This window comes from Stenella coeruleoalba, assembly GCF_951394435.1.
Source record: "Stenella coeruleoalba genome assembly, chromosome: 9".
NCBI lineage: Eukaryota > Metazoa > Chordata > Mammalia > Artiodactyla > Delphinidae > Stenella > Stenella coeruleoalba.
Window position 1 is genome coordinate 73,379,327 of NC_137155.1, and position 27,654 is coordinate 73,406,980.

Here is a 27,654-nt window from a genome sequence, read left to right on the forward strand (position 1 = left end):
GATATTTCTAAATTTTAAAAAAAATAGAAATTTTAACTGATAGTGTATTGAATTCAAATTTGAAAAAAAAAACTCCAATAATTCCAGAAACCTCTCGTTTTTTAAGATTGTGTCAGAGGGCTTCCCTGGTGGCACAGTGGTTGAGAATCCGCCTGCCAGTGCCAGGGACACGGGTTCAAGCCCTGGTCTGGGAAGATCCCATGTACCGAGGAGCAATTAAGCCCGTGTGCCACAACTACTGAGCCTGTGCTCTAGATCCCGTGAGCCACTACTACTGAGCCCACGAGCCACAACTACTGAAGCCCGCACACCTAGAGCCCGTGCTCCACAACAAGAGAAGCCATCGCAATGAGAAGCCCACGCACCCCAACAAGCAGTATCCCCCACTCGCTGCAACTAGAGAGAGCCCGCACACAGCAATGAAGACCCAACGCAGCCAAAAAAAAAAAAGATTGTGTTAGAAAATGTGCCTCCTTTACAAAAGCCTGCACTCAATCTATTCATATAAGATAAATTATTCTTTCTTTTCCTCTAAAAGATTTAATTTTTTAAAAAGGGAATGGGATATGGGGAAGGAAAATATGGTGCAGCAGAGAAGAAATACACATGTGAGCCTACTAATTGCTCTAAATTGAGTACAGAGGTTGTGCTGCATAGAACTGCTCACTAAAGGCTTAAAGGCTGAGGTGCTCCTGGACATGCTCCCTTAGCAAGACTGAGATTTAAAACCTCGGGTGTGGAATTTAGCTGTAGTCCTTGTTATTTGGATGGAATCCTGGTTATGTGGCCTGGTCCATGAGTTGAACAAAAAAATTCAGTCCAGTGGAAAGAAATGAAGCACTTCGTTTCACGTGTCTCATAACTACAGAAGGTCCTCCTCATTACAGTGCTCTATGGGTCTCAATGACCTCTCTGTGTTGTATTTCTCCAGTGCCTGAGTAGCTAGCTCCACTGGGTCCTGCTGTATATCCTCCAACATGTCAGCATTTTTTAAGTCACATTTTTTATCCTTTTTGGTCCCCTTAGCTCAGGAGTATTGACAGCAACCATTCCTTGGGGGCAGTGGCTGGCATGGTTCTAAGCCTACAGGAGCTGCCAACTAGCTTTTAATACAAATGATCATGTACTAATTTACCAGCTTTGTGAGTTTACAGTTTTGTGTATGAAGTTCTATTTGACTTTCATATGGTGGATAACAAAAACAAATGGACAATATAAGTAACCATTTTGGCAATTTAAATACAAGTAATGTTCATGTCAGTTCAAGGAGATCGGATGTACTGCTTCTAGATTGTGAAAGCAAAAGGAGGAATAGAGTGGAAGAGTATTTTTAATAGAGGGAGAGAGAAGAAGGTGGTAACAAAAGAAAAGAGAAGATGTATGGGGTTGAGAAAAGAAAAGGCAAAGAACTTGTTTTGAATTAAAGAGAGAATCCTATCCATCTAACTCGTCACATTCTCAAGTCTCAGGGCAAACCTCACCTATTCCAGAAAGCACTATAGCATTTTCTACTTACTTTACAATACTTCTATATTCTGAACAATTAATTTGCCAATTAATTGCACGTTGTTTGATTATCTTAAAATGGTTAATTGATTCTTTGGGATGTTTTTTAGCTTTCTCCAGGATTATGGCTTATTTTCCAAGTTAGACTTACAATGACTGCAATTTGAGGACTGTTTCTTATAAATTCTAATCTTTCACAATGTCTAGCATGGTTGTTGCCACAGAGTTCATTAACTGGAGAAGGGATGACAGGACACGTGTGGCAGGGAGGTGACAAGAGAGACAGAGCGGATGGGGAGAGGACATAAGAATGAGGTGGGAGGATGGATGAGGGAGAAGGCTGTGTTGTTTGGGTGGGTAAGTGAGAGAAGTGTGGAAAAGAGATGCCTTGTACCCCTGGTCACTGAATATGCTTAGATACTGCAGGGAGCTGTAAATGGTATTCTTTTAGTTTCTCTTATTAGGAGGTTTATTCATCTTTGGGGATTTCCTTTTAAAGGAGTGAATTGAAATTGAAAGGAAGTGCACTTTAGCACATTAATAGCACTTGGGTTTGTAAAATGGTCAATGGATGATATACACACATCTTTACGTATCATAAATATGCATAAGCTTTACTTTCTGATATTTTCCAATTCTTATTTAATTATAAATAACATTTGAAAAATTAAAGTTTTCTTTATAAAATTTCAACAATGTTTTGAGCAATTTAAATGCATTTAAAATAACTGAGATGCGGTGTTCACAATTTCTGCTGTGGTTAAATCAGAAGTCTGATATACGATTGCATTTGAAGGAAAATGTACCTTTCAAATTCAGATCCAACATACTGACAATTCCTCTCTGTCTATTTTTGATAATAGGACATCTCCAAATTTGCAGAGAAAGACAACATAGTTCTTGGAGATGGTGGAATCACATTGAGTGGAGGTCAGCAAGCAAGAATTTCTTTAGCAAGGTGAATATCTGATTATTGGTCCAGTGAGCATTTGTTGTAAATATCATGCATGTAAAAAATTATAGATGATTCTCCATTTCTTTATATTCTGTTTCTGGAATTGAAAAATGCCCAGGATCTTATAGGTAGCAGGTTAAGAATAACCTTTAAGAATTATAGTTAATGATAGAGTGTTCATGTCTGATAAAGCTGATGGCTTTTTAAAAATGCATACCTTTATGTTGGTGTATGTGTTTGTTTGCCTCATGATATGATTTACTACAAATGGAAAACCCTGGCACTCTGCCTAGCCCAGGAAAGAGAAGATGTAAATTTTTATTTAGTCCTTCATACAGTTCCTTGCTCGCCCCATCCCAAAATGTACACACCTGCTCTAGGCTTCTGTTTATGCTACTTGGTTTCAATAAACATAAATTTTCAAAATTTTCAACCTAACTAATTAATCTCATGACAGAGATAGCAGGGCAAATGATGTCACTTAGCTTAAAGTCTGTAATCTTTAAAGAAAAATAAATAGGACAAGCACATCTAATATAGTGGGGGCTATGGTGGTCCCTCGGTGGAGACATTCTTGGCCTAAGCATTTTGAAGTGTCAAAGGGAAGTGTGTATATATATATATATATATATATATATATATATATATAGTTAATTTGTGTCAAGAAGAAACTTGCGGTTAAATTGTAACTCTCAGTTTAAAAAATTATTGGTGATGTGGTATGGCAAATGTTACTCCAGTTTTATTTGAACAAGATTCTTCTTACTGTGTTGCCGAAGTTGTTAGCAAGAAATCACCTTGACTTATTGATATTTTGGCTTCTTTCCCTTACTTTCTTGTGCTTTCAAAAGCTGGGACAGGAAACTAACTCACTGAGCACCTACAGTTGCCTAGTACTATTCTGGGTTGGGTGTGCATGAGTACATGTGTAATTTTACTTAATCCCCATATCACTCTGCCAAAAAAGGATTGTTCTCCCCAACTTATAGAAGAGATAAAGAGATAAATGAGGAGGTTAGATCTTAACTTGCCAAAATCCATACCGGGAAATTCTAGGGTTACAATTTGAACCAGGTCGTCTTGACTCTACATTAAACCACACCTTGATCTTGGGATTACAAGGTCAAGTAATAAATCAATAGATATGGATAATTCACAGACAAAATAATATTTTCTAAATAACTGAAAGTTGATTAATCTGTGAGCCAAAGTAAGACTTGTCTTAAACATTTCATTTCAAATTTAGGTAGGATATGCTCTATGGCTTCAGGCATTCAGAATAGAATTGAGTTTGTATTTACCAGTTGAAGATGCAGTTTTATTATAAAATGCACACAGTTTGAGGCATTAAAGAAAATAATTGTTTATTGCTCTTCTGATCTGAATGTGTCATGTATTGTCCATTTGGGGATGGTGAATATGTTATTTCTGATCTCTTGAGAAACTGTGGTCATAGATGTGTAGATAGAGAGAAGAGCTGAGTAAGGGAAGAAAGCCCTCGAGGGTACATTTAGATGGGGGACTTTTATCTAGTTCTTACGTGTTATCTTCAGAAATAATTTACACTGCAAAGGTTCTTCTAGATTTTACTTTGACTTTTTGTCAGTTCTGTTTTTTAATTATTATTATTATTACTTCTCTCAGTTACCTGCTGACTAAACACAGTTTCCTTTTTTACAGAATTATACGTAAACACTGCATGCTATGTGACTGGCACAGGTATAGGGTACTAACAACCACAGCTGAAAAAATTTAAATGTTATGAAGAAATTGCCTCACTTCCGTTCATATGGGACCATATCTTCATCTTATTACTGTCCTAAGATCAACTTAATGAAGATTTTACTTGCTCATAAAATTTTATTTTTTAACTTAGAAAATAGTAAAATTTTCTGAAATTTTATAATATGAAATAATATGGGTATACATTTTCATTGCAAATTTTTCATCCTTCACTTGTGTGGCATTTTTATGAGTATGGTCCAGAAACTAAGACTATAAGGAGCGAAGAGCAATGTCAATCATACAGCCGTAACAACACTGCTATCAACTTGTTGGTAACAGTCAACACTGAAAAAATATTTAAAAAATAATTTCACATAAGTGCTGCAATTTAATTGCTGTCTCTGACATTTTACAGGTTTGAAACAGTCTATTCTTCTTTGTTTCCCACCAAAATGCAAGACCTTTGAGGGCAGAACTTGTGTAATTTTTACGATTGTATTCCCAGCATGTGGCATAGTGCTTGGCTGTAAATAGATACTACTGTTAAAAGGTTTTCTTTTTCTTTTTTGAGGTAATATTTAAAATTGTAGGTATGATGTGATTCAGTTTGTAACTTTTGTAACTTCAAGTGTATGTCACTTATATTTAGCAAAACCACTTCAGCAGTTTTTGGAGTATTGTGAAAAGCCATAAAAATCACATATGACTTATCTTTTTGTTCTTCACTTAAAATAATCCATACCAAAAGACATGGGAAATATTGAAGGAATCCAATTTCATTTCCATTTTCTTTTTAGAGCAGTATACAGAGATGCTGATTTGTACCTATTAGACTCTCCCTTTGGATACCTAGATGTGTTAACAGAGAAAGAAATATTTGAAAGGTATGTTCTTTGAATAACTTATTCATGCTAAAAGACAAGAAGGAACAACTATACCACCATAGGCTGCATATTACTGCTTGAGAAATATGTCCACCATTGTGACTCAGAATGGCAGAATGTAATGTAGCCACTTACTCAAATCTGATCTTCCCTCTATGGTCAACATTAAAGATCACATCCACTTTTCTGTCCACCTTATGCTGAACCAATTTTTCCCATTATTACTTTAACAATCACTATTTATGTAGGTTTTTATAGTATTATTGTCTTGTGACATAGCTTATATTATTTTAATTGATTATTATACTTAAACTTTTTATTCACTTTTTTCGTGTTAGTATTTTATTTTATCTCCTCCTTAGGTAGTAAACTTCTTAAGGAACCAAAGAAACTGAAGATTTTAATGTTTTAATATAGGTGAATGCTCAGACTATTCATCTACCTCAATACCTCCTTCAGAACCTTCTCGTCAGTCACACAAAGCTCAGGGTATACATTTCATTGGAGCTCCCATTAGGGCTCAACGTATGTGAAGTTCCTACCAGGAACAGTTAGTTATATAACTTGATTTTAAGGTTTCAAAATAATTTCATAGACTATAAAGTAGTTTATTAAGAGAATTATCATGATTCATTTTAATCAATAAGGATGTAGATTGTGTGTGTATAAAATGGCCATATTTTTCCTAGAAGCACCTTTCCTAGAATTTAGCAAAATTTAATACCTATGATACTATTTTTATAATCCTGTAACTATAAGTACCTTCTTACCAATATAAACTTTGCTAGTTATGTTAGTATGTTAGAGTATAGACTAGAATGATGCCTCTTTCTATCAATATATAATATAAAATGTTTTAATGCCAAAAAGAAATTGGTCTCAGATGGTTCTAGTCAGGATTTACTTCTAGACTTAGAGGGAAGTTTTGTTGGAGGACGGTCAAATGTATTATCCAATTCTCAGGTTTGTTATCGTTATTGTGTTTTTTGTTTTTTGTGGGTTTTTTTGTGGTACGTGGGCCTCTCACTGTTGTGGCCTCTCCCATTGCGGAGCACAGGCTCCGGACACGCAGGCTCAGCGGCCACGGCTCACGGGCCCAGCCGCTCCGCGGCATGTAGGATCTTCCCTGACCGGGGCACGAATCCGTGTCCCCTGCATCGGCAGGTGGACTCTCAACCACTGCGCCACCAGGGAAGCCCTGTTGTTGTGTTTTTAACAAATAAAATTAGTCTTAATATAAGCTCTTGAGGACAAAATTGGTGGTCAACTTAAAATATAAAAGGAAATGAGTAGAAAGTTTAAAGAACAAGAAAGCTCTGACATTTTAGAAGACATGTAGAAATATAAACCCTAAGGAATCTTAAAGGTCATCTAACGATTCTCTTATTTTCTAGATGACTCAGCCATGACCCAGAGGGTAACCAGTTCATTCAAAGTCAAATGTTTATTTAATATCAGATATTTAATTTCATTCTAGGTCTGTTAACACTCAACTTTATAATGTAGCATACTATAGTAATTCAATAATACAGTATTTCATGTCATAATAATTCAAGAAGTGCAAATTAGTTACTATTGAATATTTACTTAAGTATAATAATAACATTGTATGGTAGAGGTTTTATACAAGAATAGGTTAATAAAATGTTAAAATGCAATATATATACTATTGTAATAAATTGTTTATTAAATTAATATTTATATATTTTTATATTCTTAAAGCTGTGTCTGTAAATTGATGGCTAACAAAACTAGGATTTTGGTCACTTCTAAAATGGAACATTTAAAGAAAGCTGACAAAATATTAATTTTACATGAAGGTAGCAGCTATTTTTATGGGACATTTTCTGAATTACAAAATCAACGGCCCGACTTCAGCTCAAAGCTCATGGGATATGACACTTTTGACCAGTTTACTGCAGAACGAAGAAATTCAATCATAACTGAGACTTTACGGCGTTTCTCACTAGAAGGAGATACTTCTGTGTCCTGGAATGAAACGAAAAAGCAATCTTTTAAACAGACTGGAGAGTTTGGTGAAAAAAGGAAGAACTCCATTCTCAATTCAATCAGCTCTATGAGGAAATTTTCATTTGTACAGAAGACTCCATTACAAATGAATGGCATCGAAGACGATTCTGTTGAGCCTTCAGAGAGAAGACTATCCTTAGTTTCCGGTTCTGAACTGGGAGAGGCTATCCTGCCTCGGAGCAACATGATCGATGCTGGTCCCACATTTCAGGGACGAAGGAGGCAGTCAGTCCTGAACCTTATGACCCGCTCCTCGGTGAACCAAGGTCAAAGCATTCACCGAAAGACAGCGACATCCACACGAAAAATGTCACTGGCCCCTCAGGCGAATTTAACTGAAATAGATATATATTCAAGACGGTTATCTGAAGATACTGGCTTTGAAATAAGTGAAGAAATTAATGAAGAAGATTTAAGGGTGTGTATAAGTAATCAGTGTGGTGTTTCTGTGTTTTCCTTTCTTTTTTTTCTTTTGGCCACAAAAAGTGGGATGTAATACATACTATGTAGCAAAATTTACTCAAATTTGAGTTTAGGATGAGGTTTATTTTTAAGATTCCCAAAGTCCAAAGTATGTAAATTATGTAAGCAACTTCGAAATGTGAAAGAATCAACTATTTCCTTTTGTGATGTCTCTTACTGTAAGATGTATTGTAAGTCAAAGCAAGGACTAATATTGAGTCCTTTACTAAGCAGTGATAATCATTATTGTTAATGAGAAAAATTATGAATTATTATAAATCTGTTTCATTACCCTCCTAAAACCTCTGTGGGAAGAGGTGGAGTGAAAACAAATATATAAACAAATAATAGCTTCAGTTATTGAGAGACAAAGAAATGTTTCTGTATGCAGGTAGCCTCTATAAGGTATATAAACATCTAGTCTCTCAACAGGACTAACATTCTGGCTTATACCTCAGTCTTGCCTGAATTTAGTTAATGTGAGCTTTTTTATCATTTAAATTTCATTATACGTAGGATTTCTGGGCAGGTTTCTTTTAAAGAAGGTATGTGAAATTCAACATATACTAGTGCCAACGTTCAGGTAGAAAGTCTTTTATATTAAGTTCTAAAGAATAAAATGCTTTTATTTTTAAAATAGGAGGCAATAGAAAAGAGGAGGGTTTTTTTTAAAACTAGAAAAATTCCTTAAGTGCCTTGGATGAAACAGTGTTGTAATAAATTGATATGTTTAATAGCGTAGATCAATTACGAGTAGTGTGACCTTTGGCAAGTCACATGTCATTTAATGTCTCTGGGCCAAAGTTTCTTTCTTTGTAAAATGAGGGAACAGAATAGATGATCTCTAAAATACATACTTTCAGTGTTTCTATAATCTTAAAAAAGATTTCCTAAAAGATAATTTATCTGTATGGTTTTAATACCAATCTGAATGAATTTCTCAAACCTGATTCTATAAGTTTAATTGTAAAGAATGATCACTTTGACTGATAATAGTATTTATTGATTGCTTCTAGTGCCATGAGCATATTCTTAGAAGATCCTCTCATTATCCTCATTTATAGAGAAGGAAACTAAATTTTAGAGAAGTTCAGCTGCCTGAATTCAAGCAGCTCCTAGGAAGTCAATGATAGAGTCCAGATTCAAATCCAGGTTTACTTGACTTCGAAAATTTTTACATCTAACCAGTGTGTCATATTCCAATTTCCTAGGACCCTTTCTTTGATGTTCTAGTGCTTCTTCTGTGAATTTTGTTGACTTTATAAGAAACAAAACTATCCTTTCCCTTTGAAATATCTGGATTTTCTCTCTTTCAAATTATTGAACTATAGCTCTCAAAGTTAAGTCAAGGACGGTTCTGGGAAGCTTCAGTTTGCTGGTACCATTTATTTGATAAAATGTGTGACACTGTTAAGCATTAAAATGGTAAAATTGTTCAAAAACAATACAGTCGTTTTATCAGCAATATTACATTCAGAGTTTGAAGAATCGCAGTGTTTCTCATTTTTCAAAAAGCTATGTTGCTCCAGTGGACATTATATTGGCTGTGGAGTGACATCACATGTGTCATTCATAATGGTTTATATTTGTTGAAATTCACTTAGTTTCAAATAGTAATATTCCTTTATTTCCACACATTCAAAATAAAACCACAGTGCTGGTGTGAACCTGTATTGTCACATTGTAATAACTATGATTCTTTTTTTCAGGAGTGCTTTTTTGATGATGTGGAGAACATACCAGCAGTGACTACATGGAACACATACCTTCGATATATTACTGTCCGCAAGAGCTTACTTTTTGTGCTAATTTGGTGCTTAGTCATTTTTCTGGCTGAGGTAAGAATTTTCTGTTATTAAATATTAATGTGATTTAAAGTTAAATTAGGAATAGTTTGGAAGGATATATATATATATATATATACACATGTATAAATGTATATATATGCATAAATGTAAGTGTATATATGAAATTTTATATCATATAATGATATGTATAGTTCTTCTACTGATATTTTATTACTTCATACATAGCATATAAAATATACTTAAGCACATATCTTCTATATGAAGAGTTTTTGAGACATTCAAAACCTCAAAGTAGAATGTCTTTATATGAATCGAATTTAAACAATGAAAATTATTCTGTACTAAATATTAAATTCATTTGACTCTAGATATTGCATTATTAAATATGCCAGTGATGAATCACCACCTTTAAAAGACTATTTCCTCACAAAATAAAATAAATATATATTAGTGGCTTAGAAATCATTTTAAATAAGCCTTTCAGAGATTCAAATCACCCATTTGCTTACAGAATTCTTTTGTCTTCAATGCCACCATCATGGTCTCTTTACCATGCTGCTCTCCTTCACATCACCAGGTTAAAATAAAAGAGGGGGGCAGTAGGTCACAGGTTCAGTTCTGCATTAAGGTAAGAGGTTTCTGAAGCTGGTTGGTGAATGAGGTTATTCTCTAGGTCAGGAGCAGCCACTTAAATGAGAAAAGAGGCTTGGCAGAGGATGTCTAGTGGTGAAGTGGCTTGGGGGCTGGATGGAGAATATTTGCCCTCCAGTTGTCGAACGGGGGCAGTCGTAACTCAACACCAGCCAAGGACTTCCCATGAGGGGTTTTGGGATCAGTTTCACTAAACCTTCTTATTTTTCAACATAAGATGAAACTACAGATTTTTTCTGTAAAAATTTCTCATTTTTAAGTGTGGGTAGTTGGTTAAAGCAAAACAAACAAATGAACACTACGTGGGTACAAAAAAACATATCTGCGGATTGGATTCAGCCTGTGAATGACTACTCTAGATATTTATCTCAGAGGATACTGCTGGATGTGTCCTAATATACAGCCTGAATCCAACATAAAGGCCCAGGCTGCCTTCAGGGGGAGAAATGACCCAGGTGAAGTACTGCCTCTCCTGAGGGTGTATAATTATATACATACCTGAAACCCAAACTTAAAACTACACCGTTGTCTTATTAGGCTGCTTCTAACCTCAGTTAAGAAGTCCACATAAAATATTATCACTCCTCCTTGACCAAATAAAGTAGTGTAAAATATTAAAGGTATGTACCAAAAGTTGTACATACCACTTCACCTATAAAGTGTTGGTTTCCATTTGATCTTTGAGTTTTGATGATATCACTTCTTTTGCTCTACTACTATTTTAAATTAATAAAACAAATGGAGGCTGAATGTGAGATGCGGTATTGCATAGCGCCACCTCTGGACTCAGACTGATCTGGCTGTGAATTCTAATTCTGTGTTTTTAACACTATGACACTGAACAAGTTAGTTAACCTCTCTGAGCCTCAGTTTCCTCATCTATAAAATGGAGGTTGTAATAGTACCAATTTCAAAGGTCATTTTTGTGGGTTAAGAGATATCATGATTATAAAGCACTTACTGTAGGGCTTGGCATATAATGAGCAATGCTAATTGCTATTCTTACTAATATCCTTAATGTCTATCATCATTATAAAGCTCAAGTTAGTTTGAGGTGAACAAGTCCATGACAGAGATATAGTAAAAATTTCAATAATTCCTTTTACAGTTTAACAAAACTATGGGGTTGAGTAACTTGAGACTCTCACATGAGGTAATGAAAATTACGTTGAAATGTATTTTTAATTTACCTCATTAATCTCTGCCAGTCATGCCAAATGACCAACATTAATGCGAATGAAACTCAGTCTTGTGCCACAGTTAATCTCAAACCAGCCCTTTGTCATTGTTAATGATTTGAACCTCTTCATTGAAAGATCAACATTACTTGACTGTCTTCAGTTTAGTTTTATGAGAAAAAATGGTCCTATCTGAATGTGGTGGTGATTTATGTTCACTTACAGGACCCTTGTCCCATGTAGAGCTGTAGAGCTGAACTTACATGCCTTTCAACGCAGTGTATAGTTAATTAATTAGAGACTGAGCGTTGAGCCACTGAACATGTGTACAATATTATTAGCTCACTTACTCAAGAAGACAGTGGTCCTTTGTCTTTAGGCTAGAAACCAAACTACAACAGAGGATGTAAATGTTGTATAACTTCCCATTATTAGTTGAGCTCTCACAATTATTGCAAAAACTTTTCTTTTTAATGGACAAAATAACCAGTAATGTCACCTTTTTTGGCCCAATATCCTGAAGGCATTGCCAATTGACTGGTTCTCAGAATTTTGAATAACAAAAACTTGGTGATAGTAGAAAAAGAGTAATTGTTTTCATCATGTGCACCGTTATACAGCTAAACAAATCATTCAGATGTTCACAATTCTGTCACATCTTTGAATCAAAATTTACATAATTTTACTTTTAAACTAAGCTCCTTTCTTAATACCAATGTGCCTCTTCTCATTACCATTGAAATATCTCATATGTGCTTTGCATCATGGTACCAGTGCTAATCCAGGAAGATAGTTTAGGTCTTTTAAACTTTATTTAGAGCCTCATACTCAACATGATCAGAGAACCTAAAGAAAAGTTAAGATACATTTCTTCCTTTGTGGAAGTGATGTACCCATTTTTAGTTTTCATAGGGGCCACTTCAATCTAGATCTTATAATTTTATAGAGTAGGTTCAATAAACTTCCCTTTTAGAGTATGAAAGTAATAACTTTTTTATTTCTTCAAAGTGCTAAACTGAAAAAATTAGTTTGGTCTACTCAGTTTGTTACCAATTATCATTAGAGTGTCATTTTGATAAAGGAGTCAGTCTAGCTTATATTTTTATACTGTTTTCTTTACCATAGAACAATATCTTCTGTTAAGTTCTTAGATATTAGCACCAGGGATATAGGCTTTTAAATTTCTATTATGTTGGTCTCTCTAGTGCTCTAACTTGGCAGTACAGCATTGACTAGATAGAGAAGAAACGCAAATTATACAGTAGGAGGCAGTTTCCTCCTTACTTTTACAACAACCAGAGGGTATTATTGTTGCCTGGAGTATCTAAAGATCCAGTTTCGTCCTTTTATTCCTGAGAGTTTTAAGAAAAGTGTCAGAGAACTGCTATATACTATTCCCTTATGATTTCCCTTCTGTTTGCTAATGAGGAATCACTAGGTGGCTTTACATTATTAGTATACACAATATATGCTCCCATAATACCTTAATGATAGTTATACCTTTATTGATAGTAATACTTTTAAGGCAGCATTGCTTAGCAAGTGTCTATGTTTTAGGGCGTGATTTAACCTGCAAAGCATTGAAATCTGCGATTAAGTCATAACAAGGTGTCACTTTACTATTACTGCCTGTCATTCATTCAGCCACTTACTAATTCAACACGTACTTTTTAGTTCTTTCAGTATGTCAGGCATAATTCTATATGCTGTGTATACCATGAAGTACAAAACAGTGTACAGATAGAATACACTAATGTACTTATGTTAGCAGAGCATTCATAATACTGTGCTCCTTGGTGAAAACTCAAAATGCCAATACTATTTTAATGGTAGTCATTTACATACAGATCTCCTTGTGTGACTTGGGAAGAGCTCTGAATTCTGCATTTGTACAGAACTTATAGAATGAATTGGTTCCGGTTCTTTATCTTTATCCTACATAACATATCATGATATGTTATGCTTTTTTAAATGTTTTCTATGTGATTAGTATATAATTTCTGTCTGTTGACATTGGTATTTTTTATTTTAAAAAAATATTTATTTATTATTTATTTGGTTGCACTGGGTCTTAGTTGTGGCAGGCGAACTCTTAGATGTGGCATGCACGTGGGATCTAGTTCCCTGACCAGGGATTGAACCCAGGCCCCCCCCATGGGGAGTGCAGAGTCCCAACCATCATGCCACCAGGGAAGTCCCTGTATTTTTTATTTAAGTATACTCTTATTTATCCCTTCCTTTATTTATTAAGTACAGATTTACCGAATGCCTACTGTTTACAGGGCGTTGTTTTAGACACTAAGGCTATAATAGGAAAGAGAACAGAGGATAAATACATTTTGATGGAAATAATCACAGAGTGTAATAAGTGCCTTATTAATATAAGGCACTTATATTATAATAAGGGCTAATATAAAGCTGGGCAAAGGAGGGTAGACAGGGAAGGCTTCCTGACTAAATGACATTTCATTCACACCCGAAAGATAAGAAGGACTCAGACATGCAGAAACTGGGGCAAATGCAAAGGTCTTGGAAAAGTTTGGTAAATTATGGAAACTGAGAGGAGGCCAGTACAATTGGAACAGTGGGAGAGAGAAATGAGTGGCATGTCACGTGGTGACATTGGAAAAGCAGGCCAGAAACAGGTTTGCAGACCCATTGGCTGAAGTAAAGAGTTTGGGTTTTATTTTAAATGCAACAGGAAGCCTTTGAAAGGCTTCATTCAGGGTATGATATGACTTTTTTATGCTTTAAAAAAGATCACTCTGTCTGCTATATGGAAAATGGATTGGATGGGGACACGAAGGGAGGCCGGAACATCTGTTATGACAGGAAGGGATTGCTGTTATTAACTAGGCTCAGCATCCAGAGTGTTTAGAACCGCTGAGTCATATTTAAAGGCCTCTGAAGATATTCCACAGTGAAGTATATAGGAGTGTCTTCTTTGTAGTTTATTAAAGTTCTTCATGATAGAATATTGGACCGTTATACCTCACGTGGTTGTATTCACATTTTTGAACCTTTTCTGTACCTGGCCTTGGCAGTTTTCTTCTCTTTTCACGCCTATTTTCTTTTGTTGTGAGTATCAAACTTGTACCTAGCCAGGTTATGTCATGGTAGGGTTCCTCCTAAGTCTTGAATATATTCTTGCTGTAGTTCTCCATCACATCTTATTTTTGAAATCATACTGTTGGTGTTTTACTCTATAGATGATGAACCTTCATCTATCACGTGTCCGAAGATGTTTACTAGTTCATTTAGCAGATAAGCCTTTCAGAAAGAGGCACTTAATTTCTCTTTCCGTATGTATATGCTGTATATTCTATCCCCGACATGCCATTATTTTTTAAATCATAGAGACAAATTATCTATATAAGTTAAATTGTGACCTAGCTTCTAAATACTGGCTACTTCTTTTTCATTTGGGGTCATTTGCAAAGTTCGTGAATCATCACGTTGACTGTTCAGGGATCTATCCTTAGAGGACACCATCATCAGACTCCTGGTACTTAGCATGGGTATATAATAAATACTCTGGCTACACCGCTATCTAACTAACAGTTTTAGTCTATTCATGCACTGTCCGGTACAGTAGCCGCCCACCAGCCATGTATGACCACGTAAATTAAATGAAATTATTTTAAATGAAACACAATGTAAAATTCAGTTCCTCAGTCACCCACAATGGCCACATTTCAAGTGATCAAGTGCCATGTGTATTAAGTGGCAATGATACTGAACAGTGCAGATGTTAAACATTTCTATTTTTGTAGAAATTTCTCTTGGACAGTGCTGATCTAGACGGGACCATTTTCTATGTGATATGGAATGATGTCTAAAACCCTGAAAGAGCTGAAAATAATGACCTTTTTGCTTTTCCTCTAATCTTTCAGTACTGTCACTCTATCACAAACTGTATGAACTTTATAACCTCAAACATTTTTTTTTTTTAAAGAAGATGTTGGGGGTAGGAGTTTATTAATTAATTAATTAATTTTTGCTGTGTTGGGTTTTGGTTTCTGTGCGAGGGCTTTCTCTAGTTGTGACAAGCGGGGTCTACTCTTCATCACGGTGCGCGGGCCTCTCACTATCGCGGACTCTCTTGTTACGGAGCACAGGCTCCAGACGTGCAGGCTCAGTAGTTGTGGCTCATGGGCCTAGTCGCTCCGCGGGATGTGGGATCCTCCCAGACCAGGGCTTGAGCCCGTGTCCCCTGCATTAGCAGGCAGATTCTCAACCACTGCGCCACCAGGGAAGCCCAACCTCAAACATTTTGGAAATTAAATGTTAGAACTTGCTTGCTTAATTGTTTCTATATGCCCCAGACATTTTCATTAAAGTCATTATGTCAAGTCCTTGGAAATGTTTTTGTTCCAGTCAATAAAAGTAGTTTGGGTTGGTGGTTCCACAAGCGGTCTCTTCCGCAAGTGGTCTCTATTCACAAGAGCCAAGAAATAACTTTATATTACACTGATTAGACCAGTGTCTTTGAACAACTGCTTTGGTTATTGTCAATATTATAAAATATTTACTTCTAGGATTTACTCACATTCAGAGAAGGTTGGAATGCCAACATTATTGACACTTCTTTCACTGAAACAAAGAGGGACTATAATAACCAAAGAGTCCCTCACAAATATACCCTTATCTAGGTTCTTGAATAATTTGATTAGTCTTAGGAAATAGGAAAACATTTGTACTGGAACAAAGACTTTTGAAATAGCTAGATTATTGCTGTGTTTCTTGTCATTTTGAATTCACTTGAATTTCAAGGAAACAAAGGTGGTTTTTCTTTTTATTAATATGGTTCATGGAGGCTATGTGTATAATGAAAAAAAGTAGGAAAGTGAGAATGATGCTATTAGATTTTTCATTATTATACTCCTATCTGGTATGCAAATTTACCAAAAATTATATACTATTTAAAGTATATAACTTCATAATATAATTTCTTAATGCTAATTATTCTCCATAATTTTTATATGGTACTGTTAAATACTTAAGATAAATTGATTATGAAATAAGAGATAGATTTCTTATACCAAGCGTATTTGTTTCTCCCCTATTTATTTTTACTCTGTGTTCATTTTCAAATTATTTTACTTACAATTTCTCCTTTTTTTCTATTTGATTCTTTGTTAAAGTTATTATCAGGCTAATTGTATAATTTCAGTCTTATAATTGTGTAAATATTTCTGGTGTTATAATTGTGTTGGTATCATCACAAGATTGTTTTCCCAAGCATTTAGGAGACTGCAATGCCAAATTGAAATAGAACAGAGTACAGATCATTTAAATAACACAGAAACTAAAAAATAAAATCATGGTTATTAAACATTTTTCTTTTTTGGTTTAGTTATGGGATAGAACATTTGTTCTTCAACCAAAAGTTTCCACCTTGAGAAAACCCAAATAGTGCCAATAGTGTATGTTTTAACCTGAATGCACCTTATCTTTATTTAAAAAATACGAATTTATTTATTTATTTATTTTGAATTTTATTTTATTTATTTATTTTGTTTACAGCAAGTTCTTATTAGTTATCTGTTTTATACATATTAGTGTATATCTGTCAATCCCAATCTCCCAATTCATCCCACCACCACCACCCCCCAAAAAACCATGAATTTTTACACTTTTGAGATTTTAACTGGTTTTCATGAATATATATCTCATCTTTTCCAGTAATTAATTGGTCTTATAGTTATGCCCCTCATAATCATTGTATGACAAATGAAATTATTTATAGCCATCAACCAGATAAATTATCTGCCAGCAGGCTGAGAGTAATCTCTTCATAAGAAACAAACTTTATTATTTAAAGTGTTTAACTGCAGTATTAGTTCTCCTGTGAGGTTCAATGAACAGTTCCTGTTGAATGAAGGAGAGAAATGGAAAAGTATTTTATTCAGTGAAATTGGAATTCCATTAACTTAACATGTTCTCACCTCAAATAGTGGTTCTTAGAGCAATTATTGCAGCTGCTGGACCCAGGAAAGTAAAGCAAAGGAAAATGAAATTGTATATATTTCAATGTTAGTCATGGTGGAATTAGAAGTGGGTGTGGGAAAAATAGGAGAAGATGCTGGAAAAAAAAATCAAGTGTGTATTGTTCCATTCCAGGTGGCTGCTTCTTTGGTTCTGTTGTGGCTGCTTCCAAAGTGAGTATTCCATGTCCTATTGTGGATTGTATTTTGTTTCTATTGATTATTTGGGTCTTATTAATTATTGTAATATCCACTCTGCTTCATTTCCCCACAGTACTGTAGTGGAAAATTGAGTTCTTTTGTTTAAAATTGTGAGCATGTGCAGTTCCTGCAGCTCTTTACCAATTTTTAAAGGATTTAGTTGTGCTTAGTTTCCATAAAATGCAATAACAATATTTAAAACAACCTTGCACACTTAGTATTTTCTCTGAGTATTTGAAATTTTATCTATTTCAGTGGTTAAAAACTTAATCTACTTTCTTGCAATAGTAAGTCCTTCAGGTTAAAGGCATAAGCTCTGCTAATGAAATATGTTGTGTTTCTTTAGACTCAAATTCAGCATCATTTACATGTATTGGAAATTCAATGGGAAAGTTTGGTTGCCTGATAGCAATTTCCTTTTGCTTTACAGAGTACTTCCTCAAGACAAAGGGAATAGTACTAAGAGTGCAAATAACAGTTATGCAGTGATCATCACCAACACCAGCTCGTATTATGTTTTTTACATTTATGTGGGAGTAGCTGACACTTTACTTGCTCTGGGACTCTTCAGAGGTTTACCACTGGTGCATGCTCTAATCAGAGTGTCAAAAATACTACACCACAAAATGTTACAGTCTGTTCTTCAAGCCCCTATGTCAACCCTCAACACGTTGAAAGCAGGTACTTGACTAGGTGTACAAAATGAAGCTACTGCACCTCCACAAACAGGGCCTGTGAGTTGGTTGGTTTTCTAGTAGTAGCACTGGCTTTTGCATGCAGGCATCTACCCTTTGTTGAGCTTCCTTATGACTGGCATGTACCTGTCTCAGGTATTATAGGCTCTCAGATACAGTCACTCCTCATATTTCTGTATCAGTTAATTAGAGTAGCTCAGTTTGTTAGGACATGATGCTGATGGGACTGTAGCGGCAGAAGCAGGCCCTTCTGAGTCAGCTGTCCTTCTCTGTTCAGATATTTGATCTAGCCCCCTTCTAAGCATCTTGCTGCCAATGTATATTGTTGTTTAAAAGAGGAGAAGATTTGAAGTGATCAAAAAAATTCTAAGATTCTTTTACTAATAAAGTGTTTTGATGAGGTAGAGTAATCTAGTTTCATGTAACTGTTCAAAGATGATCCCATAAATTCATTCAAGGTTGTTTTAAATGGGTTGGGTGGATCCCAAATGTATTTTTAAAGTATTTTTGACACTATCATAGAGGTTAGTAAAAGAGTACAAGCTGTCAGTTATAAGATGAGTAAGGTCTGAAGATCTAATGTATAATGTGGTGACTATAATTAATAACACTGCCCTGTATTACTGAAATTTGCTAAGAGAATAAAACTGAAATGTTCTCTCACACACGCACAAGGGTAACTATGAAAGGGGATGAATGTGTTAACGAACTCAGTGAGAGGAATCCTTTCCCAACGTATACATATATTAAATCATCACATTGTATACTTTAAATATCTTACAATTTTTTGTCAATTATATCTCAACAAAAATAATTAAGGCCACAGAAAGTAAGAGTAGTGAAATAGAGGGACCAAAGATTTTAAAAACTAAGGACAATAAGGTACTTTGAAAGTAATCAATTTTATTGATCCCCCTTTAGACAAATTCACATTTAAAGAATCTGAGGTTAATAAGGAATCTCCCAAGTTTTATTCTTACAGAAATCTGTTGAACACTTACTTTCTATGGCACTAAGCCAGGGACTGGTATGAAAAGATGAATAAGGCACAGTTCTTGCCCTGGAAGAATCCAGTCAAGGGAGAGGGGGTAGACACAGGAACACTTGATTATAAAGGAAAGAATAAATTCCAAGACTGAGATTTTTAGAGTGATATGTATCTAAAAATCTCAAGATAAGAATTATCCATCATTTTTTTCTGGGTAAAACATTTCAGTGTTCGTATTCAAGAAGATCTTCCTTACATTTATTCTTTTAAGCCCTTGTGTATCACTAAAGCCTTGCCTCATTTGGATATACTCATCACCACACTTCTGTTTTAGAGCTAAGAAATTTTAGACCTAAAAGAGAATGCCCAATTACCTTGATCCAATGATTTCATTTTTTTAAATGGGAAAACTGAGATCCAGAGAAGGTAGGGGATTTGCCCAGGATTCTAGCAGTGAGAAATGGGCAATGAGATATAATGAAAGGAGCATGGGAATTATTTGAGGTCTGGCTTGTCCTCATAAGAGTGATGATCATGGGCAAGTTACTCTTCTGAGACTTTGCATCCACATCTGTAAAATGAGGAAAGGAATAATTATCTCAGAGGGTCATTGTGAGAATGAAAAAAAGTCATCATCTACTAGCCTGTTACATAGCCAACATGAAATAAATGCCGGTTCCCCACTGTTGTTCCCTTTCTATTGTTTCCCATTTGAAATATACTAAGCACTAGAATGATGTACGTATATATATTATTTTTTACCAAAGCAACTTTCATTTTCTACACAGAATAAATACCATACGCTACTTTTTTTCAATTTTTGATTCATTTATGAAAAGATATACAAATATGTTTAATTAAATATGCTAAATAAAATATCATTAGTAAGGGCAAGGAGATAGTGACAAATAAAAAAATAATTGAATTCTTCCTACATAAGGCTTTTTGCCGAGGGCTCAGAGTGATACAAAATAAATGTGGCATGGTCCAATGACCTCTAGAAATTTACAGTCTAGAAAAAAGAGATGACATGTATACAAGCGACTGTACAACATGGATATAATTATTACAACACAGAAGTGCTGTAAAGATGTATTAAAGGTATTAAGTGTGTCCAGAGGAAGAAGGGATTAATTTGAGCTGGTGCAAAAATTGATGCTTCCTTGCAGGAGAGGCATTTGAGTTGGGCCAGGAAGGAGACATAGATTTTAACATGTAGACATGAGAGGAAAGGGTTTTCAGGCAGAGGAGCTACATGGAAAAGGCAAGGAGGTAGGAGAGTATAAGGTGTATTTAAACAATAAGCCAGTTTGAAACAATGTTTGAGAAGAGGAAGCTTGTACCTAGGGTAGTTTAAGGCCAAATCATGGAAGGTATTAAATATTAAACTAAGAATTTTAGACTTTATCCTGCAGTAAATGGGGGGGGAGTAAATGATAAGATTCAATATCACTTTGTTTGTACAGTAATATGTTATAATTATAGGTTTAACTCACCCCTAGACAACGTATTCCTCAAGGGCAAGGAGCAAGGCTTATTCACCTCTGTTATCTCAGTGCCTAGCATTGTGCCTGCCACCTAGCACTCCATGTGTAACTTTTCTTCCCTGAAGGAAAAAGTGATCAGACTTACAAATGTGAGTCTGTTAATTTAGAAGACAGACGGAAGCTTAGATTGCCAGTGAAGAGGGTAGAAAAGGAGGACATGGCAAAGGAGGTCCACATGGTGGGCAGGAAGGGGTTGAGAGCAGCCACGGGTTCTGCTGAGGTATGTTTTAGAAAGGTGTGGAAGTTGAAGGATACGGAGGCTCTATATTACAAAATACAGATATAAGGGAATGATGAGAGCATATCCAGAAAATTATTACTAAACTCAGGCTTGTAAATGGGAGACTGTAGTAGTAGGATGGGTGCCTATTCCTGACATAATTTGTGATAGGGCTCTATTAAAGACCTTGGTTTTTGTCTGAATCTTATAGCAATCTGTATTTTATAAAAGTTTAAAAGTAGGAGACAATAAGTTGAACACAGAGTTATTTAGAATCTTTGTACAACTTAGAATCCTTGTACTAACATTGTGTACGTCATTATATATATATATATATATATATATGATTATGTACTCATTTGTATTTGAGTTCTGAAGGCTTCTGCTGTGATCCAAAGTTATCAAATTCACCAGATATTGATATGTATTTTTAAGATTATTAGTTTCTGAAGAATTTTTCTTCACATTATAGGTGGGATTCTTAATAGATTCTCCAAAGATATAGCAGTTTTGGATGATCTTCTGCCTCTTACCATATTTGACTTCATTCAGGTTTGTAAAAATAAGTAATATTAAGTGACTTTGCTTTGTTGCACTTTTTAAAACTAATTAGAAAATGTAGTAAATTAGTTCTTGCTTACTTTTCATCTGATTAAGAGTTGAAGCCTGTATATTTATAAATCTTTTCAATATTAAAAAAAAATCTTCGAAATAGTCATAAATTTAGTAAATTCAGTAGTAAGTCAGAACTGTTTACCTGACCAAAACCTAAGGCAATTCCTCATTTAGATATAATAGCTGTCTACTTGGGAGTGATTTAAGATGTATAGCAGACCGCTTTCCCCCAAATCACTGCCCATGAAGTGTGACATTTTTGACATTGGCATCATTATTTAAGAGAAGTCACCTACTTCCAGAGGGCCCGTGTTAAAATGTAGATCAATCAGTTTCCTGGTGGACTACAGTTTCAACCAGTCTCATCCATGAACACTTTGGCAAAGATTAGCTAGTTAGCAATCTCACAGTAAGGGCCATAATGCAGGGACAGAAGTACAGGTAAGTTTTCAAGCAGGTGAGAGAGGAAGGAAAAATTCAGGACTAGTCAGGACTATCCCTGGGTGACAGATCTGAAGACACCTGCAGGGCAGCCTGACTCTGAGCATGTGTCCTGGGGGTGGGGTGATTGCTGGTGAAAGTGGAGAAGGGAAGAAGGGGTTGGAGATGAAGTTGACCTAGGGGATACCGCATTAAGACTTCATAAGTGACAGAACTTGAGTGTTCTGAGTTAATAACCTTGGCTGTTGAACGAGGTTTGAAAACAGCTTACTGTCTGGCTTAGGTTGAGCCTCAGAGAGTAAATGACGCAGTCGCAATGACCTCCTTGGAGAGACACTTGGAACAGGATGCTGCCCATCTTAGGATGAGTTGTTTGCCACCTCCGCCACTGAGAACCTGTGAAATAGAATAACATGCGGGCTATCACATTTGTGTGTATACACAACTGACATTGGCAGGTGCACAAAAACCAGATTGTCAGTGTACCTCATCTGGAATGATTGGCACAGTCAAGCACATTAACTGTTCCAGGTGAACTTTAGTATCTTGAGTTTCCTTCAGTTACTCTGTTTAGGGATATAACTTAGCAGCCGCTGCTGGAATTCTTTAACCGCTGCTGTGAGTTTATGCATGTGAAGGAATGTTTCCCATGTCTTTCTTTAATTTCCGGACATTTCTTCCTTGTTCTAGGATTGTAAATGACTGGTCTCAACTGTAATATTATTAAATCAGGTACAAACTGGAACATGGACATCTTGACATGATTGCAAAAGAATTCACGAACGTTAGCCCTTGATAATTAAAAAAAAAAAAACTTTTGTAGTCTGCTGAGTATTTTCTGAATCAGTGTGAGGCTTACTTCAGAAGTCCTTTGGGAGAGTGCAGTTTTGAACATTTATTTTACGAATTAACACGTCTTGACACATGTGATGGTTCTCATCCTTCCTCTTACGGCAATTTCAGTAGTTTCTGCTCAACTTCTAATGTTGTTGCAGCTCACTAGTTGTTTCCTAAGTGATTGGGCAGGGCATTTTTATTTTGATTTCCCTATTTTATTTACAAGGAGGTCTCACATTAAGGAAGCATGGTACATGACAATCAAATACAGTAAAAATCTGATTAATTTTGATTCATTAAAAAATGCATCAGAGGGGTCCTTTAAATTGTGAACCCCTTTGGTTATACTTATGTTCAGATTAGTTAAATTTCTTTTTAGTCACATTTCAGAAACAGATTTTTTTCACAGAATGAGGCACACCTGTAAATTTCCTTTTTTTAAAAAAATGTTATTTCTATTAACTCTAGTTCTTAACATTTGATAATATTCTGGGCAATTTACTTTCTGGATTGGAACATTGTATAGTGAAAATGAAAGATCCAGATTCTATTCTGCAGATACCATTGTTTATTTTACCTTGAGCAAGATACTTAACCTCTAAGAGTCTCAGGTTTCTCAAGTGAGGAAGATAAGTCTGATGATGGTCACTTTCAGTATTAAAGTCGTATGCTGCCGATGGGCATACTGGAAGTGGACCATACATGACAAATTTGAACTTGAAGCCACACAGAAAAAGAACTATCCTGGCGTCCTACTTATCTCTATGCGTCAGTGACTGATTTTTTTCACAAAACAGAAGCCTCCGTGTTTTAAAATATGCAAATCTTCTCTTATCAGCCTCAAAACCTTTAGATTTGTTTGATTCTTTCTGTCTTACCCTAATATATGAATACACAGTGAGTCCCACCACTTTGATCTCTACTGTGTCTTTTACATCTTTTTTCTTCCCTTATTCATTCTATTAATCCCATTAATGCCTGGCTTAAAAATTCTCAAGGACTAACTATCAATTATGAATGAAATTCCAGATCTGGTGTTCATTGCCTGGTTTTAAATAGGTATTTATTATCTATTTATTGATCAATCAATTTATTAATTAACCTTCTAAATGATTTCAAAGTGATCCTTCATTCTTATCATCTGGTGCCTTGCAGGTTTTATAGTCTGTTGATTTGTTTTCCCCTAGAATTTTAGGATTTGGGTAAGGATGAATGGGAATTAGAATCTGTACTCACATTTCCATCTTGTATTGAAGTCCCTCTATTTATTTATTTTGTTGTCCTCTCACTAATATTCCTGGTCTGAAATGACTTGTTTCTTATTCACTGTGAATTAAAAACTAGGACAGAATTTAAAGTTTCTTTGTATAATTAGAATATCAAACATATTAAACCACTACCTTTAGTTTTGCACAAGTGCTAAATTATTAGCTTCTGACCTCAATGCCTAAGGATGGCTTCTTATAAAGCAAATAGAGTTATTTTCCTCAAAGCTTAGATTTACTGTCCACTTCTTAGTTTGGGCTTTATTCTGGATAATTTTAATCTCTGGAAATCTACCTTGTGAATATTTCACCATTTCCAGGTTTACCCACCTTCTCCATTCTTCTCAAACCCTATGTGATATCTTGGTTGGGTTGGCTGCACAATTCTTCCTGTTCTATTGTAAAATAGTTATTGTCATTCCTAAGAATCTCCACCATATCAGCAATAATTAAGTCAGAAAGAGAGAAACAAATACCGTATGCTAACACATATATATGGAATCTAAAAAAAAAAAAAAATGGTCATGAAGAACCTAGGGGCAAGACAGGAATAAAGACACAGACCTACTAGAGAATGGATTTGAGGATACGGGGAGGGGGAAGGGTAAGCTGGGACAAAGTGAGAGAGTGGCACGGACATATATACACTACCAAACCTAAAACAGATAGCTAGTGGGAAGCAGCCGCATAGCACAGGGAGATCGGCTTGGTAATTTGTGACCACCTAGAGGGGTGGGATAGGGAGGGTGGGAGGGAGAGAGACGCAAGAGGGAAGAGATATGGGGACATATGTATATGTATAACTGATTCACTTTGTTATAAAGCAGAAACTAACACACCATTGTAAAGCAATTATACTCCAATAAAATGTTAAAAAAAAAGAAAAAACAAACAAAGAAAAAAATAATGATCACTTTCCCCACCCATTGTTATAATCCAACAGCTCCAGATTGGAATTACATGGTAAAAATAGCACAAAACAAATGAACACAGTGCCGTTCACAACTGTCAACAGCAAACAAAAAAAAACCCTGATTCTAATGGAATAGCTGAACGTTTCCATGTTGCCAATGCAATAGCATTTGTGTTTCAGACATACTGGTATTTAATATGGTGGCCCATTTAAATTAAATTGTATTTCCTAGTAAATAATGCTTGGAAGTTAATTTTTCTCTTTTTTTCAAAAGATCCTATTTCTGAGAAATAAATACCCTCAGTTAAAAAACTGAGTCCTTCGCCATTGATGAAGTCTTGTCATGTAGTAACTGGGGCGTTTGAGGCTTTCTCATTGTACTGGTGGAACTTGTAGGGCAAGAACAGAATAGAGAAGACTTTCTTTAGATTATTGAGTCATCATATGTACTTAGTCCAGTGTTTGGCACTGTATTTATCTGAGTATTTGTTGAATGAAAATGAGTGAAGGGCTTATTGTAGAATTTGATGATGGACACCTTACAGGCATTTTCCCTAGAAAAGTATCATTGAGATATGATCATCCGAAGCTTTAGATGAACATAACAACCCATTCAAAGAAGATTTATGCAGATCTTAGTTACATGCTTATTCATGTTTTCATCTACCAAAATGTTCTGTATTTCTGTATCGGTTGTACATGTGTCGTACAAAGTACATTGGTTGTACAAAGTACATATGTCACCCATGGCGGTTGGTAGACAACTGGCTCAGTGATTATCAGATAGATGTTATGATAGGTTTATTTTTCAACCCTTGTTGTGACAGTTACTTTATTTATGCTTTATTCACATGGGGTATTGTGGAACAAATGTTAGCAGATTTTTTTTTAATATGTATGGATTTAGTGTCCTTTGGAAATATAGAATTTAAGCATTGAACTTGATCTGAAGAACACCAATATGGTTAACTTGTTTCTGAGACTGCCCACAAGGATCCAGTTTTGAGGGTGGATAATGTGAAGATATGTCTCTAATGAATGGGCTTGACTGAAACACAAAATTCATTTGATAATATATGAGAGAAAAGTGGTCTAATTTCAAATTAAATCAGCCATACCCCCAAAATCTTCTTTTTTCTTTTTTTTTGAGCCTCTAGGTCATCTTCGATTGTTTTAAGGAACAGTAACAAAAACAGGAAGGGGAGTGAAATTTATTAAGTATACTTTTTTTTTTTAATCTTAAATGTTAATCAACTAGGTTTGGAGAAATTAAGTAGCTTGCCTAGATGACCAAGCCTACCAGATTTTTCTGACTCAAAAGGCTCCAAGATGAATGCCCAATTTTCAGAAATTGTCTGAACAAAATAAATCCTAAAATTTCATATTCATACTAAAATTATTTTAAAATATAAAGTTTGTTTTAAAAGAAGCCCAGGCTAGAAAAAAATTATGTTCATTTAAAATTTATTTGTCATACAGCACTTTAAAGTGTATAGGAAGTGAGTATATACTAAGATGCAAGAATACCGTGTTTTCTAAACTTCAAAATATTATTATGAGCAACCTAAACAATTTTTGGAATTTTGATAGAACTTATGAAAAACGTACTTTGAGGTGGCTGCCTTCCCAGTACGAAGGTACCTGCCCCGTATTAAGAATGGAACAGAGTGCGAAGACCCTATTTAGAAAGATGTTGCTAACATACCTTGTCCACTTTGCAACACGGAACTATTTACTTACCAGTGTATTTTCTTTGATCCCACAGTTGTTATTAATTGTGATTGGGGCTATGGCGGTAGTCTCAGTTTTACAACCCTACATCTTCCTAGCTACAGTGCCAGTGATAGCGGCTTTTATTCTGTTGAGAGGCTACTTCCTCTGCACCTCACAGCAACTCAAACAGCTGGAATCTGAAGGTATGATGCAGCCTGTGCAACGCTCACCTGGGAAAACATCACAAGAGCTATTCGTGGATATTTATCTGTGATTTATGTACCTTTCCAAAATTTTTTTCCTATTTTTAAACTCTTGCATTATATGACAATGACTTTTAAAAACATCTATTTCAACTGTGATCCAGGCCGTGTCTGTACATTCTCATCATATATAACTGTCTTGGGTCTCATACTTTTGTTATTCATTAGATCTTAAGTATTATTATTGAGAATTTGACCTTTGTCTTCTTTCAGATTTAAAATATAATGTTAAACCACAAACTATCCCCCCCCAAAAAATAGTATAAGTAGGAAAAGGAAACAGTAAATTATAAAGCACACATAGATTGTTTTTATTAATTAATGACCGTGTGACTTCATTTTGATTTTAAAACAAGTATATAGAGGCTTAGGAGGCTTGATGTATATGATATCCATTCATAATCATATAAACTAAAATTTGAAAAGATAGTGCTACTATCACTAAATGTTTGTGTGTGTTCCCAAATGGTACTGGACAAAATTCTTCCCTCTGGCTTGTTTTCAGACACCTTTCCTTTCTCTCCTGGGGGTCGGCCTTTTTGTGTGCCCCCAAACACTGCTTGAGCTCTTTGGGAAGCACATTGTTCAGTAACAGCCTTTGTTTGGGTGCATTTTCAGGGGATATATTTCCAGTGTGTTTCTGCATTGAAGGTTATTTGCTAAATTAAGTCACATAAACTTTCTTAATTGAGGCCTTGAATAAATTGTCTCAAAAGAAAAACATTTTCTCTGATTAATTTAGGATTAGTCAGATAAACAATGCCCAGTG

The 27,654-nt window shown here is 35.3% G+C and overlaps 1 protein-coding gene across 1 annotated transcript in view; it reads left to right on the top strand.

Annotated features, from left to right (window-relative positions):
• The window catches only part of CFTR (CF transmembrane conductance regulator), a gene marked incomplete at its 5' end in the record, with an annotated part of 195,052 nt that overhangs the window by 110,262 nt on the left and 57,136 nt on the right, over positions 1-27,654 (top strand). The window contains 8 exons of the mRNA XM_079931021.1: positions 2,370-2,464; positions 4,984-5,070; positions 6,793-7,519; positions 9,273-9,401; positions 17,324-17,361; positions 17,819-18,069; positions 21,311-21,390; positions 26,675-26,825. Of these exons, the coding sequence (XP_079787147.1) occupies positions 2,370-2,464; positions 4,984-5,070; positions 6,793-7,519; positions 9,273-9,401; positions 17,324-17,361; positions 17,819-18,069; positions 21,311-21,390; positions 26,675-26,825 (1,558 nt within the window). The remainder of the gene's footprint in view (positions 1-2,369; positions 2,465-4,983; positions 5,071-6,792; positions 7,520-9,272; positions 9,402-17,323; positions 17,362-17,818; positions 18,070-21,310; positions 21,391-26,674; positions 26,826-27,654) is intronic.